At 40.3% G+C, this 19630-nt stretch overlaps 1 protein-coding gene and 1 long non-coding RNA gene across 9 annotated transcripts in view; both read right to left on the reverse strand.

Moving 5' to 3' along the window:
• ltbp1 (latent transforming growth factor beta binding protein 1) overlaps positions 1–19630 on the reverse strand; it is a 133821-nt gene that overhangs the window by 70460 nt on the left and 43731 nt on the right. For all 8 annotated transcript variants that reach the window (XM_085183135.1, XM_085183132.1, XM_085183131.1 and 5 more), the window contains exon 4: positions 12570–12721. In XM_085183135.1, the coding sequence (XP_085039261.1) occupies positions 12570–12721 (152 nt within the window). The remainder of the gene's footprint in view (positions 1–12569; positions 12722–19630) is intronic.
• LOC146504886 (uncharacterized) lies at positions 2870–5113 on the reverse strand. Its single transcript, XR_014877663.1, has 2 exons — positions 3346–5113; positions 2870–3303 (listed from the first exon to the last, which is right to left on the reverse strand). It is a non-coding gene; the product is annotated as an uncharacterized LOC146504886 (long non-coding RNA).

Raw genomic sequence — 19630 nt, forward strand, 5'->3', positions numbered from 1 at the left:
AGCACTCAGTGCTTTGTCTAAGACTGTCAGCTGTTCATGCCAGCGAGTGCAGACTCGTGGAGTAAATCCAAGGAGCTGAAAAAGAGGAATCTTTTTTTTAAAAACCCGAGAGCAGTGAAAACCACTGGATAAAACGCCCCAGACTACCTAAACATTCACTAATAGGTGCAAAAATTAACTATTAAACAGGGACTTAATGTGATGTAGCGGTTACTACCCAAAGCCAATGGAAACTGGTTTTAAAAATAGTGCCAGGGGTATATATAGACGTCCAAAATTTAAAGTCCACACATGGTTTGTCCAATTCCCCTTGGAGGGAAGATTATTTCCAAAAGGAAATAAACAAGGAAAGGAGAATGGCAAAGTAACTGTGGGCAGGGGGAATGTGGGACTTCACTTCACTAAAGGAACAAAAATATAAACAAAAAGTGCCAAAACATCCACCTGGAAACCTCCAATCTGCAAACAATTTTGAAGCTTTTTTAAAACAAACATTTGTCTAAAGAAAATCAAATGTTAAGGTTTACTGAGCCACTGTGCTGATATATAGTATTCACCCAATTTTGTCTTTATTTTGGCTTATTATTTATTTTTATTTTCCTACACCATATTGCTCAGAAGAAGAGTCAAATTCAAATCAGTTCAATTGTCACCACAAGACGCTTTATATTTTAAGGTAGACCCTACAATAATACATACAGAGAAACCCAACAATATTATGACCCCCTATGAACAAGCACTTTGGCAACAGTGGGAAGAAAAAACTCCCTTTTAACAGGAAGAAAACCTCCGGCAGAACCAGGCTCAGGGAGGAGAAAATGCAAATGCATCAGTTTCCCTCTTTAAATGAGAACATAAAGAGTCTGCTGCTGAAGATAACCTGGATAATAAATTCAAAAGCTTGAAAGCTATGGCGTTATTTTTGTACCACTATTCTGAGCGCACGTAAAAAAAAATTGAGCGCACGTAAAAAAGTTTGCAGGTGCAAGTGTTGCATTTTGAGGAGAAATTTATTTTGAGCAAAGAAAAGCTAAATTTGAGTGAACAAAATTCATTGCTGCGTGCAAAAACTGTATTTCAGTGTTTGCTATTATCCACACACACAACAGCAGCCCCTCTCGCTCAGTTTTTGCATCTGCGCTTGTGCAATGTGTTGCTCGCGCTCTCAACATTTCTGCCCGTGCACGTTCAACTCTTTCTGTAAACCATTATATTTGTGCCACAAAACCAGCCAATCACAGACTTGGATGCAAAAAATATGATTGGCTGTTTTGGTCTCCAATCAGCTTGAAATGACGAAATGCAATATCCCAGAATCCATTTCATCCGAAACTCAAACGAGGCAGTGGCAGAAGAGCACAGAGTTTGAAATATTACTCTGTCTGGGTCACAAAATAAACTTTTAAGATATTTTCAAGCGAGAATGGTGCTGTGTACACTTCTAATATCTGCTTGATTTATCAAGACATCACATATTTGCATAACTGCTCTAATGTTTTTGGAGATGCCTGTTACCCCCCAGCTGACCGGGTGGTCACTCAGGTTAAACATAATATATAAGGCTGAACTGACAAAAAATCGTCCTGACTACACCACCAGGTATTACAGGAAAAAACATAAAGCCTAAAACAAACGCTGTTGTGGCAGTGATGTACGCTGTCTTGTTGGTATATATTTATGATTTGTATCATCTTCATGTTTCCCTCTCACCACATATCCAAACCGATATCATGACCAGCAGCTTTACAGCTGTGGCTCCAGCAAACATCAGCTGATACTAGAAAGTAATATTAAATAAATTCTAACAACAGCTGATCAAGCTTGAACGTCATTTTATTTCATCTCATTTCATTTATTTATTTATTTCACACTTGGTACAACAGTTTCCACAGTTAGTTCTTTCAGACAAACCAACCACACTTTCTATCAGTAAAGCAACCATGTGTGAAAAGGAGCAGGAAGAAGAAAATATTCTTATTAAATCCTGCCCCCTATCTACAATCCAACTTATATTGCAAGTGGGCACCAAAAATCAAGGAACAAACTAACATTAACATTTATCTCCGGTCATAACTCAAACCAAACAACAACTTTACAATCAGAATATAGCACTCCACATAGTAACAAGGAGAAAAGATAAGTAAATAAAATAAATGAGGCAAAAAAATAATGGATCCTTTTTCAATTAACTCCAATTTCATTCACATTCTTCATATTGAGTTATCGTTTTAGACACTTTTTAAAACAATGTAAATTTATACAATTCTTTAAATTATAATGAAGAGAGTTCCACAGTCGTACACCCCTAACCGTTGGACTCATTAATCTTTGTGTAGTCCTAGCTAGCTGATGCTTAATATAAAATTTCCTTCTGCTGTCTTCTCCCCCCGAACACATTAAAAATACTCTTTGTAACTTAAAAGGCAAAATATTATTTTTATCCTTAAACATAATTAATAGTGTGTGTAGTTTCACTAAATCTCCTAATTTTAATAATTTCGATTTTATAAATAATTTATTTTTATGTTCTCTATATTTAACGTTATGAATCCTTCGTATCACTTTCTTCTGTAATAAGTTCAGAGGTTTTTTTAGTATTCTCATATGTATTCCCCCAAACTTTGACACAGTAACTAAAGTATGAGGAAAACAATGAAAAATATAAAATGCGCATTGTTTTGTAGTCTAATAAATCTCTTACATTTCCCAAAATATAAATGTTTTTAACCATCTTCTTTATAATATACTCAATATGTGATTTCCACATTAAATTTTCATCTACTATTACACCCCATGTCACGGTCCTGGGTCAGTGACCCAGTGTTTTGAGCTCCTTGTGCCTCTGAGTTTTTTGTATTATGTTCTTAGTTCTTTGTTGTCCCAGCTTATTCTTTAGTGTCTTAGTTTGGTTTTCTTGTATTCTGTTTAGTTCTCTGAGTATTTAGTAGCTGCCCTCTGTGTCTCTTTGTTGTTGGTGTTGTCTGTGTTTCTTAGTTGCTCTGTCTCCCCTAGTCTAGTTTGCGTCTGTGCTAATTCCTGTTTTACTTTGAAGGTCTGTGTCTCATGTGAGTGTATCCTACTTTGCTCCCTTGTCTCGTCAGTTCTGATTTCTCCCAGCTGTGCTCTCCTTCTGTGTCTCATTCCCCTCGTTACTTCCCAGTGTATTTAAACCCTGTGTTTCTCTGAGTCAGTGTCGTGTTGTCCCTCTTGCTGTGTGGAGCTCCCTGTGAGTTTTAGTTCATTGTTTCCCAGTTTAGCTTAGTTTACTTTGTATGCTCGTTTTTCTGTGACCAGCAAATAAAGCTGTGATTTTGAGTTCATCCCCTGAGTCTGTGAGTCCTGCACTTTTCAGTAACTCTTTCAATCAATTCTCCATTAATGGACATAATGACTTCTTCCTCCTTTACACAATTGCCAAATATCATGAATTTTGTTTTTGTCAGATTCAAAGATAATTTATTTACATCAAACCATTTTTTTAATCTTAACATCTCAGAAATCATAATTTCAACCAAATCTTATAAATTCTCCCCAGAGCAATAAAAATTTGTGTCATCTGCAAATAAAATAAAATGTAACCTTTTTGATACGTCACAGGTATCATTAATATATAAATTAAAAAGTTTAGGTCCCAAAATAGAACCTTGAGGAACGCCACATACAATCTTCAATCTTTCAAAGGTATTGCCGAGATAATGTACATATTGCAACCTATTGAACGTGCTGCTGTTGTTTAGCGCAACATCCGCTGGTTTCCTCTTTCTGGTGCAAAGTGGGCGATAAACAAACAAGAGAGACGATCAGCTGATCATTGTTCAGTTTCATGATTGAAGTAGCAACAGGAGAGGGAGGGGAGAGAATGAGAGAAGAAGAGGATTTTTGTTGATCGTGTCGAGCATATGGAAACAGAGGTAAAGGAGCATCTCTTACACAACACAGACATAATCATCTTGAAGAGAGAAAAGGTTCAGGGCGTGATTCATCCAGGCAACAAAGAAGCTGTGGCATAGCAGAGAGGAATGAGCGAGTACAGAAAGGGGGATAGTTGTTTTTCTTTCTGATGTTTTCCTTTAAGGCACAGAGGCTTTGTGTGAGCCATCAAAGGGCATACAACTGTAGAGGCTTCAAAAGAAAAGTCAGGGTTCACAGAATGCATTTTTAGAGTCATCTGCAATGTTTTTGCACACAAGGAACATTAATTATTTAAAAACGAATTAATACGTACACTAATGAGCCAAACCATTAAGACCCACTGAAAGCTGAAAATTTAGGTCTGCAAAGTTGTGAGACGGAACTGCTGCCATGAAGCACAATTGTTCCGGCACATCTGACGGCACATCCATCTAAACCCTGGTGCAGGTTTATATTCTATGTAAGTCTATGGGAAAATGGCCCCCAACTGCCTTGTTCTGTGACCTCAATAAACACGTTCCTGGTCAGTTTTAGGGTCTCAGCCACTAGTGTCAAGTTTTAAATACAACATGATGTTCATTTTGCACATTAGTGACCCCAAGTAGAATAAAGACAAGTGGATGGATGGATAACACTGGCAAACATGTTATGTAGTTACATCTATATAGGGCTTCTTAAGTCTTCTTTCTTCTTCTTCTTTTGTCCCTAGCTGGCAGTTGGCGGGGGAGGTCATCCATGAAGCCAATACGTCGCTGTGGGTGTCGTAGGGTTTCTGGGAGCAACCATCATGGCAGGCGATGGTTGCTCATGCTGCAGACGTGGCCAAACCATTGCAGTCATCGCTTCTAGATCAGCTCTTCCATCTCTAGTCTTACTCACTCAAAGTCACAAACATGACAGCAGGATGCAGGAGAGCACAGGGGAACTAGAAAAGACTGTCTCAAGCATTAGTGATGGGATTTCCGGCTCTTTTTAGAGAACCGGCTCTTTCGGCTCGGCTCACTAAAAAGAGCCGGCTCTTTCGGCTCTGAACCGGCTCTTTAGGTTGTTTTGTTGCTTTAATTAATTTATTATTAACAATAATATAAAATTTTGCACAAAAGGAATTACTAATGTAAAAAAAAGTGGTTTTATTTATATATGTTTATATATAGATATATGTAGTGGCCCCTAGAGACAAAACACGTACAAACTCCAAAACACATTTCTAGCATGAACTGAACTTCAGAACAGAGCTACCTAGATCACTTAAATTACACAATTTAAGTGATCTAAATTGTATTGTTTGTGTATAAATACACAAACAATACATGTGTGTATTGTTTGTGTATTTATACACAGGCACTCATATATATTCAAATAATTTAAAAAAATGTTCATTTACCTGTTACTACCACACACCAAATCCGGTCGTTGGTACTTGCTGGCTTGTGTAGCCACTAGGTAACAAAAGCTCAACACTGCCCCCTAGCATCCTGGAGCACTTCTGTTGTGTTTTGTACGTGTGTCTGAGTTTTTACGTGTTTTGGAGTTTGTAGGTGCTTCAGGGTTTGTACATGAAGATGCATATTCTCTGTCATATTGACCTGCATGAATAAACTTTCTGAATCCTTTATCATCCACAACTAAAAATAGTTGTGGATGATTACTTTACCTTTCCATTATCCCTGGCTCACTTTCTCTCTCTCTCCCTCCCGCTCTGTTCCTGTGCTCCTGCAAGTGTAGCTACCGCCCCTTCCCCCTCTGCCCAGCGCAAAGCACACGGCTCGCATGTAGAGTGAAGCGGGAAAAAAGTGCAAGAGAGAGGGTGAGAGAAGGAAAAAAAAAACACGGCTCGCGATAAGGAGCCGGCTCGCGTCGTTCACGTCAAAGATCCGGCTCTAAGAGCCGTTTCGTTCGCGATCGACACATCACTATCAAGCATACATCATGATACCTTGACTTCTATTATGCCACTTATTAGACAGTTAGTGTTTTTTTAAGTTGTTTTCGGTGGGAGTGACACATTTTTACAAAATGTTCAAATGGGAACATGACCGAGTGAATTGAGGTACTTCATTTTTAGGTCCCACCACTTGTTTATTTCAAGATTTTTAAAAGGGGCTTCGTTACAACACTAATGTCAAAACTCAGATAATTCTTGCATAAAAGAACAACTTTATTTAGATAACATATTTTAACTTGCACCCTAAATTGACATCATTAGCAAAGATCTGACCAAGTACAGCTGAAGGAGGTGGCAAAGAATTTTAGGGAAAACATTTGGGATTTTATAATGCAAACATATATTTTGCAAAGGCATGAGTGTAGACTGTGCAGTCTTTATATTTGTGGTTAGAGTCCTTCATGAAGCTGATGAAGTTGGTCTCAATTGTAGGAACTGGTCCTACAATTAAGCTGACCTAAGATCAACAGTTCCAGAAATCCCTACTCTGATTGTATACTATTTGTGGCATGCTTCTTTGGTCACTGTGGTGATGGTGAGGTGATCCTCCCTGACCAAACCTTCAGTCATGACCCACACTGCTAACACTTGTCTGAGGTTGCTTTGGCAGTGTGGGAGAGCTGAGGGATAGCTGAGGGGAGACGGAGAATAACTTTACCAGATGTCGCACCACAGCCAGTTGCTGACAGGCTGTCTGTCGCGTGGGACAGGGCTGACAGAGAGGCTGCAGGCTTCCTGTTTTAGAAGAGCAAACATGTCTGCTACTTTCAAAAAGTCTAGTGCTGACTGCATGCTGAGCAAAAACCAGCCATGGTATTCCCATTAAATTAGGCTCAGGGGTCTGCTATTTGTAGCTTTGCTGTGTTACACAGTAACTGGGGATATATGCTTCAGCAGGAGATCTACGTTACGCCTTAACCACAAACCACTCTGAAACCCTGCACCGTAACCCGACGTGCACTACCCAAGAAATGTGAGGTCGACACAGCCCACACAGTATTTATCAATGATAAATTTATCAATGAGAGAATAACAATCGTTGTCTCATTAATCACAATCAGAATACTTTATTATAAGGAATAATAATCATAGCATCAATAAGACTCACAAATATCACCAAGCTTCTGGAGGGAGACTGCTGAAACTATGACAACGGACATGAGGGAAGTACAAAGAAGTGAAAGAACTAACGGGACAAATGAAAAGCACTGAAAAACACAAAAAATGAAAAGACTGAAAGACTGCAACGAGTGGTGACCCAGGAGGGGGAAAAAAATCAATCAATAATGTTTCTTTAATTGACAGGTGCTATGACAAAATTGTCCTTTATATAAACACACAAACACTTAACCAAAAAAAGCCATCACATAAATAAATAATATGTTTACAAGATGCAGCAGCTGTCAACATGAGAATTGCTTTTCAGTCAAACTAATCAGTCATATTTTAATAATGTTTAACACAAGTTGTATCCAGGCAATGCATCCTTATTCTTGATTGCTACTGCTAGTACTCTCCCCTGCGGTCGCAGCAGATGGCCCCGCCCCTCCCTGAGCCTGGTTCTGCCGGACGTTTCTTCCTGTTAAAAGGGAGTTTTTCCTTCCCACTGTCGCCAAAGTGCTTGTTCATAGGGGATCATATGATTGTTGGGTTTTTCTCTGTATGTATTATTGTAGGGTCTACCTTAAAGTGCTTTGAGGCGACTGTTGTTGTGATTTGGCGCTATATAAATAAAATTGAATTGATGTTAGGGTCATGTTAGCAGCATGCATGCTTTGACTGGCAGGGTGCGCCAACATGGGCAACTACAGCTGACAGCAGTGAGCTAGGTCTAACTTCCACTAGAGTAATTGAACTGGATCCCTCCTAACATATTTGTTGGTGCCTATTAGAGTGTTTTCAAATCAAATTGTCTGATCTGTATCTCTACTATTACTGGGGGGAAAACAAAATCAAAAATCGTTCAGAAATCCTTCAGTTCATTAAATGAAAGTAAAACATTTGATATGGGGCGATCGTGGCTCAAGAGTTGGGAGTTCGCCTTGTAATCGGAAGGTTGCCGTTTCGAGTCCCGGCTTGGACAGTCTCAGTCGTTGTGTCCTTGGGCAAGACACTTCGCCCGGTGGCGCCAGTGTCCGGCAGCCTCGCCTCTGTCAGTGCGCCACAGGGTGGCTGTGGCTACAATATAGCTTGCCATCACCAGTGTATGAATGGGTGGATGACTGGATGTGTAAAGCGCTTCGGGGTCCTTAGGGACTAGTAAAGCGCTATACAAATACAGGCCATTTACCGTTTAATATATTATTGTCGAGTTATCTTAGTTATGTGTTTCAATAGATCTTACTTAAATCCTGTTCCATCTGGAAAAAACTGCACTGCCAAATCTTCTGAATTAGGGTCACAGGGTAACAATATACATTATATTTATAATGTGCTGACCATTACTTCCACCCCATAAAATGGCACAAAGCAATAAACTATAAAAATCTAACTAAACCCTGTGATTGCTCAGCACTTCATGTTCATGTATATCAGTTAAATTAAATAACTATCTGATCACAGAAAAAGTATAAATAACCCCAAGACAGACTGAGATCCAATTGTTAAAATTAGAAATGCCTTTACTAAAAAGGTATTTATATGCGTGACTGACAAGGAAAAAATATCCAAACATTTCTACACATACAATCAAATAGAAGACACACCTCGATTCTGTAGCAGTTATCTGACCCCTGATCAGTTTAGGGTTCTAATGATTTATATGAACAGTAATGCACATTACTCCAGCTAAAGCGTTATTCGGGTCCAGGTACATTACCACACCGGTCTGGACTTGAGGAGGGTTAAACCGGATTTGCATGGAGCCCGTGGACACACAGAGATCTGCTATCCAGATAACACAGTGAGAGATGAATGAGACGACTCTAAACCTCGTGTTGGAGCAAATTTCATCCCACAAGGGATTTGTAAAGTTTATGATTGTAAATGGATTTGATGCTATATTCAGTTGCAAAATGCTATCAACCGTAGTCCAAACACACAATTTACTTCAGATACTCTCGGTCTACTTTGAAGTAGACACTCACATCTATGTGGAGACTATAACTTTGTGGTTGTACTGTGTGGGAGATATCTGACACTATGTAGACAACCGACACAGGCCTGGAGTGTAATTTATAGAAGGTCATTACATTCTAGATTGTAATTATAAAAATGATGTGAGAATCTATTCTGTGTTATTTTTGTTATTTTAGCAACTCGTTTAAGTATGGTATTTGTGAAACCAGCAGCAGGCACATGTTGGTTCTATTATAAGTCCTCTTACATCTCATTCAGCAGATGAACAGGCAACGAACGGCACTTGAAATAACACTTGGTTTTGCCAAATATTTATTTAGAAGCCAAGGTTTAAAGAAAAACTCTCTCCCAGAAATGCATTGCATAGAAATGTCTGGAAATTGCGGTCACTGCCCTCTGTCCTCTCATATGCGTCCGTGCCCCTTTTCCTTCACTGGTTTTTATGTCTGGCACATTTTCTGGCATTTAGAAACTGCTAGCTGAAATTCAAATGAGCTGAGGAAATTATTTTGAAACCGGGTCTGGGTCATTGTGGCCATGCGTAGGTCTGCTCAAGTCTGCAATGCTGCAAAGCCAAGCATCAACACTGCTCTGTCTGCTGACTTCCCCATTAATAACCTCAAGTCAGTCCAATCGGCTGCGTCCAGAGGCACAACCACTCGTGCCGTCTAAGGATCCTTTGAAAAATATTGGCTTATTCATAGATACATCCCAGTGAGTCTGATGTTGGAGTCCAGCCTTGAATTTATGACAAGCCACAATAACCAACCACGAGCTGCTGAATTATGGCTCTTGTTGATCTGTCAGATGTATTAGGGTCCGACTGCCAGCCAAAGGTGGTCCAAAAAAAGGATTTTGTTTTTCTCTCTGAATGGTTTGGGAAGTTCAGAAATAAAAAAAGCGTCTCCTAAAAATGTGAATGTCACGAGCAGCGTCGAAGGTATTGCACGAATGTTTCCAAGTTTACTAACTACTTCACAGGTTTATCCAGAGACCCCCCCCCGATTCTTTTAGAAATAAACCATGTATTATAGGTATATAGTACATGGTTTATTACTTTATGACATAGAAATACATTGTGTTTATTCTCCTCGTTGGATTTTGTTTAGGTCAGTTTTATTAATAATAATAATGAAGCTGAAGTGAAACTGCTGTTCCTCTAATTCCTGGTAGACAGTGTGAGGTAGCATAACATAAGCAGCAAGGAGAGTGATAGGAAGACAGCATCTGCAGACTGTTCAAGTTTCTTTTAAGTGTTCTTTATTTTCTGGCGTCACCTTTCAACAATTGTTTCGCAAAACATAAGACCCTCACAGTCAAAATCTCACCTGCTTTATACAGAATTTTACCCACAGCTGAAACTCATTAATCTCTGCCGTGGAAAACAGGGTACACTAAATAACACAGTCAAAGAAACAGGAATAAAATCATTCTTCCACTTAACAAACTCATTCACCCAACTAAACGGATTGAAAAGTCAATCTCGTCACAAAATCCGACTCATGAGGTTATTTTAAAGGAAATTAACAATTTGACACAAAGAAACACCCCTTCATTTGGTTACACTCAATTGACATGATCAATGCATCATATCCTATATAAACAGGAAGTAACGGGGCGGCCTTTCCCATATACCAGTTTTACACATAAGACCTGCACAAAGGAACACACAATGGTACGTACAACCAAACTACATAAACAAATGAAAGATTCAAATCAACTAATGATTAAGTGGCATTTAGCTTTAAGAACATTTGCACAGATGTAATGAATGTAACCAATGCTATCCTAAACAGACCCGGGATAGTATGCAGAGCCAAGGTTACATGTGCTGTGTGTACACTAAAGCATTATGATTGACTATAAGATAACAGAAGACAAAATAACAATATATACAAGTGACAAATGGTACACATGGTATAGATACACAAGGTCTGCTGAGCAGCAGACCTTGTGTATCTATATTGTTTGCTGTCATCTGTAAACTGTATGGGTGCACAAACAGCACAACAGCTTAGTAAAGCTTCAGCATTTCACTAAAAACTGAAACACAAACTTCTTGGATGGTTTGTGCTGCTCAGCAGACTTTATTATTTGTCAGATTATTTATTATGAAACAGCACAAACACAATAGAAAGGTCCAGCTACTTCCACATGCCGTTTATCCTTAATGAAATTCAAGTGAGTGAGTTATAAAAACATTCAACTCACTTTGTAAATGTGTTAATTTCATTGCTGAAGTCTGGCTTTTCAGCATGGGAGTCTGTGACAAAGTGGCTAGGACTGAATTCATGTACACATGACAATCTCAATATTATGCCTTGTATAAAATATTACAATACATTAAATCATAACCGTTTACGATTTTTGCACCATCAGATTGTTATGAACTCACGGGCTAAGTGAGGAAATACAGTATATTAGATGTTTGGCACACTGGCGTCCACTTTAAACTGTAAAGTGCGGATAATTTGTCAGGTAGGTAGCAGATAGACTCGGCTGTAGGCAGCTTCCTTCCACTCAAATCTACAGAGGCACTTGTTTCAGCAAACTGACTGGTTCTCCCCAAATGACACAGTTAGTTCATTCCATTCTCCAATTCGAACTCTTATACTCCCTGCCTTTGTCTGAAATTGCCCACAGAAAATGAGACTAATAATTCATTTTCGACAGCCCAGAGCAGCAAGCGATGCTTAAGTCTTTATGCCATTTACCGCTGGAGCTGCAATTTGAACAAATCCTTTTGCTGCCGAACTGCAAGCTGCACATTCTCTCCACATCCTCACAGTGTCAGACCCAATGTGATGGTTTCTGTGCGTGTATGTGCATAAAAATTACAGCTGAAGCCTCTGACGTGACTTTAAAATGGTAACTTTGTAACAATGTATCAACAGGATTCTCAGTAGTTCTCCCATTAAGCAGTTTAATTTAGAAAACGGACACAGACATCATTCATGTTACATTTGAAATGTCTTATGTATATTCATTCATGATTGTGGGTAATGTAGTAAATATTCTTACACTTCCCTTCACTTTTTCAGATAAGAAGAAAAAAATCACACTAACTGAAAGTAGCCAAAGGAAGGCTATTATGTCATATTGGTAGCACAGCTCTGTTTGGAGACCTCTATAAATATACATAGGAGGCACAAGATGTGGGGGGCAGAACAAAGCAGTATTAATAGTCAGATACACCATGAAATAAGTTGCTGGAGGTGAGTTACAAAGCAACTTGCAGATACACATCAAGTTGTCACAGCAGGAAAAAACAGCTTTCATTCTACATGATTGTTGTCAGCTGGACATGTAAACGCTATCAGCTGATGTCAGCGGATTTGCTGAGATTATTGCTGAGCTGAACTTTTTGGCCAACATGAACTAACGTTTTGCTCAATTTATCTTAACATCGCACTGAATTAAGGTCAGCTAGATAACGTGCCATTGCACTGCAATAATGCAAACATGCTACTCATCTTTGTGGATTATGTTGCTCAAGTATAGTTAAGTCACTGTAAATTAAGGGTTTCAGAAATCAACACTCTCACCGACTAAAAAACACACTCTGTACCACAGTAAAACACTCATTAAGACAGAGAGAAGATGCATGAAAAGATGATTTTTAGGACTTACTCACCGTGGATAGGGTTGTGTCCCACTGTTAGGGGGATGGGTCTTTCAGGCTGGGTCTGGACGTGAGTCTGTGTGTGAGTGGTGTGCCTTTGGTAGTATTTGGGCTTTATAACATACTGCTGGCTCTGACCAGGGTGAACTGGCACAGGTCGAATTCTGAAGGAAAAGCAGAGCACAATCAAATGCAAGAAACAAATCAAATACGAAAAACACATTACAAAGACATGCATACACTAAAAATGACACTTTCATGTCTTTTGGATCAATATCAATTTTATATGTGAACAAGTCAGTTTTAATCATGCTCATAGCACTTTGTAGTTAACAGGAAAATGCCCCAACACTTGAATTTCTTTAAATCTGTGTTCACAGTAAGTGATTTCCTGTGACAGCTCACAGAAACCAGCTGCTGTCACAAAAGGGACTGGGGTGCTGCCACCAGTGTCTGAAGGTTTTGGCCCATAGAGAGCACTGCAGCCTCATCTCTCTGCCCACTGTGATTCACTCTGCATTGACCCTTTGGAAAATGTGATATTTTCCCAACACTAAAATCTTCTGCTTCTTTGTAAAAAGAAATCTTCTTACCACTTCCTGAAATTACCACTTTGATTTTAGGAGGTGATAATATTTAAGAGCATCTCTCTCATGACAAATTCAGCATCCTCCCCCATTGCTTCCACTTACTACTCTTTCCCTTTTCATCAGCCTTGTCCTCAAACCACTGAGACTAAAGCTTTTTTAATTCTGCTCAATGGACAGGTCGACGCTGCAGAGAATACGTCCCAAGGATTTGTCCTCTTAAGTACAGGGCAGTCAACTTGATTTCACTGACAAATGAAACAATTTTCCCCAGAAGTTGAACCCTTAGGACTATTATGATCCCCTGACTGCACTATTAAGTGCAATTACTGGTTATGGTAAATATCCCTACAATCACAAGTACTGATTGCAGTTAATTTTGGTTAACACATTTTCTACAGGATGAACTGAGATGACACTCCGACTGTTCGTAAAGCACCATCATCAAGTTAAATTTGCTTCTAGTTAGTATCTCTGAGTGGATCAGCTCTACCCCCTGTGTGTCAGGGAGTCACCAAGACATTTATCAAATGTTAAGCCAAAGCAATGCACGCAGACATGCACTAATCTTTTCCTCTTTTACAGCTCCATAAATAATGTATACTCTATACTTTAAATCTCAAGGCCCTGTGGTACGATGAACTCTTTTTAAGCCCTGTACTTAATAATAATAAAATAGAGATGGATCAAACTCTCACTTTCACAACACTGACTAGCTGTCATATATAATTCCAGCTGAAAAAGTTGAAAAAACATACAGGAACAGAGGTTTTCTGCAGATGATTATGAACATGTCCTAATACTATGGTGTGAGATACTGACTATTTACAATTTTTTCACCTTGAAAGTGAGATTTCACAGTTTTTTATATTAACAAAATACAACTGCAACAAAAACAATTCTAAAAATGCTATTTTATTTCACACACATTAAGTAGCAGGTTATTATCCCTAATGTATATTTCACTGGGCTTATTGTACCTTAGCCGGACAACACAGCACTAGTAAAACAGCATCCATAATTTTCCGCTTTTCCGAGGCCGGGTCACGGGGTCAGCAGCCTAAGCAGAGAAGCCCAGACCTCTCTCTCCCCGGCCGCCTCCTCCAGGTCATCCAGTCAGTCGAGAGATACAATCTCTCCAGCGTGTCCCGGATCTGCCCCGGGGCCTCCTCACGGTGGGACATGCTCGGAACACCTCATCCAGGAGGCATCCTCGTCAGATGCTCGAACCACCTTAACGGACTCCTTTCAATGTGGAGGAGCAGCAGCTCGACTCTGAGGCCCTCCTGGATGGCTGAACTTCTCACCCAGAGCAGAGGCCCTGGCGGATTGATCCCCAGCTACCAAGCATCCGATTCATTCCAGTAAACCGGATTCACAGATTTGTCGACTTAACTGCAGGTTATCGCTGAGGGTTGTTTAGTGGCCAAAAAATCAAAGTAAATTGTGATGCAAGCTAGAATCTTCAGAATATTTTTGGAATATTATTTACTTTCCAGACAACATATTGTAAATGAATGAGACAGACTGGAGCCTAAAGCGATTTAGTGTCTGGGATCACCCAGCATTCAGTCTATTGTAGAGCTTTGGGATCCTGCCATGAAACAGTATTGCAAGGGCACTGTAAGCAAGTTCAAGTAAAAAAATAATACATCACAAAACAATAAATGCCCCTATTGGTGCTAAAGTACAGGGTGATATTGGTGATATTAAAGCCCTGTTTGTGGCACATTAGTATATATGAGGGGGCAAACTCCTCAAAATGGGTGGTGACCATGGTGGCCATTTAGAAGTCGGCCATCTTGGATACAACTTTTGTTTTTTCAATAGGAAGAGGGCCATGTGACACATCAAGCTTATTGGTAATGTCACAAGAAAAACAATGGTGTGCTTGGTTTCAACGTAACTTTATTCTTTCATGAGTTATTTACAAGTTTCTCTTTGTTCACAGCCATTGACATGTCGAAGAGGTTAACACGTGAGGAGCGGATCAAAATTGTGTTGATATCTGGTGAACGCAGTAACCGGGTCATTGCAGCAGATTTCAATGCAAGACACCCTACGAGACCACCCATCTCCCAAGCTACAGTTAGCAAACTGCTTGCTAAGTTTTGTGAAACTGGTTCAGTGTTGGATTTGCCAAAATGTGGACGCAAGAAAACTGTCACTAATGAAGAAACATCAGTGGCTGTCCTAGCTTCATTCAGCAAGAGCCCACAGCGCAGCACTCGCCGCATGTCGCTGGAGAGTGGATTACTCGAACATCCCTTAGGCAGATATTTGCTACTCACAAATGACACCCTTACAAACTCCAACTACAGCAGCATCTCAGCGAGGATGACCCAGATTGGCGCACAGAATTTGCAGAATGGGCAAAACAAAAATTGGAACAGGACCCTCAGTTCACGCAGAAGATTTTGCTCAGTGATGAGGCAAACTTTTATGTGAATGGTGAAGTTAACAAACAAAACCACCGCTATTGGTCTGACACTAAGCCACATTGGATGGATCCCTCCAAGACTGTTGGAACAACAAAAGTGATGGTTTGGTGTGGTATATGGGGTACAACGATAGTGGGTCCATTCTTCATCAATGGAAACCTCAAGGCCACTGGATATTTGAAATTTTGATGCATTCTCAATCATCCACGAGAGTAAATCTCCAAAAGTTTAATCTGTTCATCTGGACGTAGCGTTTTTGTGGGAGAAACGTTTCGTCACTCATCCAAGTGACTTCTTCAGTCTCAGCTGACTGCAGGTTTCCCCAATCTTATAAACAGTACATTTACATAATGACTGAAACCAGCCCACTGAAGGAACAATGGGCTGGGAGGTCAGTTCCTTAATCTTAATTATGCAAATTCTCATGACCATTGATCAACAACCACTGACCAAAACCCACTGATCAAAGACCACTGATCAATGGCCATGAGTACCATTCACAGAGTTGGGGAATGGCTGCAATCACAGCATTGTAAGATGGTGAAAGATGTACCCTTAGGCCCGCTCCTCGATTCAGAGATGGTCGTTCCCTTTTCACGTAAATGGCCTCCTTGACTCCGCGCTCAAACCAGCGTTCCTCCCTGTCCAGGATGTGTACATCCTCATCATTGAAAGAGTGTCCACTGGCGTGTAGGTGTAAATAGACTGCAGAGTCCTGGCCTGACGAGGTAGCTCTTCTGTGTTGTGCCATCCGCTTCGCCAGCGGTTGTTTGGTTTCCCCGATGTATAAATCCTGGCAATCCTCCTGGCACTTAACAGCGTACACTATGTTACTCTGTTTGTGTCGGGGGACCCGATCCTTGGGGAGGACCAATTTTTGGCACAGCGTGTTTTGGGGTTTAAAAGCCACAGAGACCCAGTGTTTAGAAAAAATGCGTCTCAACTGTTCCGATACTCCTGACACATATGGGATCACTACAGGTTTTTGCTTGGACAGCGGTTGTCCTTCTCCGCTGTCCTTCTCCAGGATCGGCTGGAGCTTTCTTTAGGTGCCTTTCCCGCTTTGACAAAAGTCCAGCTGGGATAACCACATTTACTCAGGGCCTTCTTGATGTGCAGTTCTTCTGCCTCCCTGGCTGCTGTGTCAGTGGGGATGGTGTTCGCTCTGTGTTGTAGCGTCCTAATGGCACCCAGTTTGTGCTCCAGTGGATGATGAGAGTCAAACCTTAGATACTGATCCGTATGTGTAGGTTTACGGTACACGTCAGCTTTTAGATGTCCCCCATTACTGATGGAAATCTCACAGTCTAAGAAGGCTAACCTGCCACTTTTCTTATCCTCCCTGGTGAATTTGATGTGTTGGTCCACCGAGTTAATGTGATCCGTGAAATGTAGTACGTCCTGAGATTTGATTTTCACCCAGGTGTCATCCACATATCTGAACCAATGGCTTGGTGGTGTTCCAGAGTAGGATAGCAAAGTCCTCCTTTCCACTTCTTCCATGTACAAATTGGCCACGATGGGTGAAACTGGGGCACACCCATGTTTCTGCCTGTAGAACTGACCCTTGTATGTGAAGTAGGTGCAATGAAGACACAGTTCCAAAAACACACCTCCCAACCCATTGTTCCTTCAGTGGGCTGGTTTCAGTCATTATGTAAATGTACTGTTTATAAGATTGGGGAAACCTGCAGTCAGCTGAGACTGAAGAAGTCACTTGGGTGAGTGACGAAACGTTTCTCCTACAAAAACGCTACGTCCAGATGAACAGATTCAACTTTTGGAGATATTTGAAATTGCTACATGATGATGTGTTTCCCTCTTTATGCACTGAAGCTGGCACGTTCCCTGAGTTTTTCCAGCAAGATGGTGCAGCCACATCATTATGGGTGCCAGGTCCGAGCATTCCTAGATGAACAGTTTCCTGGAAAGTGGATTGGTCGTTGTGGGCCAGTTGAATGGCCCCCAATCTGACCCCCTTAGACTTTTATCTTTGGGGTCATCTGAAGGCAATTGTCTATGGTGTGAAGATGCGAGATGTGCAGCACCTGAAACTACAGATACTGGATGCCTGTGCTGGCATTTCTCCTGCGGTGTTGCTATCAGTGTGTGAAGAGTGGGAGAAGAGGGTTGCATTGACAATCCAACACAATGGGCAGCACATTGAACACATTTCATTAGTGGTCAGAAATGTGTAAATAACTCATGAAAGAATAAAGTTACGTTGAAACCAAGCACACCATTGTTTTTCTTGTGACATTACCAATAAGTTTGATGTGTCACATGGCCCTCTTCCTATTGAAAAAACAAAAGTGTTATCCAAGATGGCCGACTTCTAAATAGCCACCATGGTCACCACCCATCTTGAGGAGTTTGCCCCCTTACATATACTAATGTGCCACAAACAGGACTTTAATATCACCACCCATTCCCATTTTATCACGGTGTATCCATATAAATGGCCCACCCTCGTACATAATATTCTGTACTATAACTACTTCTAACAGCTAACATATAATTCAATTCAATTTTATTTATACAGCGCCAAATCACAACAACAATTGCCTCAAGGTGCTTTATATTGTAAGGTAGACCCTACAATAATACTTGTAGATAAAAACCCAACAATCATATGACCCTCTGTGGACAAGCACTTTGGCAACAGTGGGAAGGAAAAACTCCCTTTTAATAGGAAAAAAACCTCCGGCTGAACCAGGCTCAGGGAGGGGCAGCCATCTGCTGCAACTGGTATACACAGCAGCTGCTTTCCATCTACATAACCATGAACTGAAACAGCAGGTCAATCTGCCTGTCTTTAAGCAGTAACTGAGAAGAGGTACATTTTACAATAAATTTAATGATTTGAATTAAGGATACTGTCTTGAACATTGATATGAATTACGGTCGTTTTACACCGTAATTCATATCAATATTAGCCCTTAGTATCTGAATACTAAATTTAACACTTATTAGACTGGATATAAGCTGGCTGTCTTGACACACTGTGATTGTAGTGTTTGTGTATTCCTTCAGCACATAAAAATAGTACATCTATTCGAGCTCCCAAATGCTGGCACAGAACTATGGTAAAAATAAAGTCGGTATGAATATAGCTTAGGGCACTGATCATTGTTTGGTCAGCTGTCAGTGATCAGAGGCACTAGGCATCCTCTACATCCTTTATTATTAAAAACAATTGTGTGAATGCTCGTGTACTCCAGGCTGATACACTGTACTTCCCATTCTTTATCTTCTCAATTGACCCAATAAACTTCACGCCGTCAACCATGTTTACTGCTTAATGAAACAAATAAATGCCTGAGCTACATTCAGACAAATGGGACATGTGCTCTTAATTGCCATCTTTTAGTCCGACATTTGGGAAGATTAGCAGCTTAGCTCAACGTTGATACAGAAATCAATGTTTGAGATCTCAAAAAAGACAGATTGGAAGGCTGCAGATTTGAACATGAGGACTTTATGGCGTTAACAACATATAAAAAGAGGAATAATGATTATTTCTTTTCCACATGCATTCTTGCCGCAACCAAGTCACAAGAAACTGCCCCTGTCCAGAAAAATATCTCACACACTTCCATATCGAGCATTGGCTTAAACTGGCTGAGTGCATCAGCATTTTTTTAGTCATGTTTGAAATGCCATGAAGTCTGGAGTTTTGACTTAATTTTGTAAAGTAATCAGATGTTTTATCTCTAGAAGTCTTTCAAGTTGCCCGTACAACCATTAAGATTAGTAGTCTTCTGGGGGTACTGGTCCGTGTGTGTGTGGGCTACCATCAACTACTGTAGGTGGAAAGACATGCTCTATGCTCTTTTAAAGGGACAGTACCTAGCCACATGTTGATGACACTTGGGTCAAAATCAAAACCCAAGAAGTAGAAGCTCACATCAACTCTATGGATAAAAACATAAAGTTCACCAGGGAAGACACAAAGGATAACAGTTTGCCATTCCTGGTCTGTGCCATGCGTATTCAAGAGAATGGAACCTAAACATTGAAGTTTACCGGAAGCCCACACACACAC

This window comes from Neolamprologus multifasciatus, chromosome 13, assembly GCF_963576455.1.
Source record: "Neolamprologus multifasciatus chromosome 13, fNeoMul1.2, whole genome shotgun sequence".
NCBI classification, from domain to species: domain Eukaryota; kingdom Metazoa; phylum Chordata; class Actinopteri; order Cichliformes; family Cichlidae; genus Neolamprologus; species Neolamprologus multifasciatus.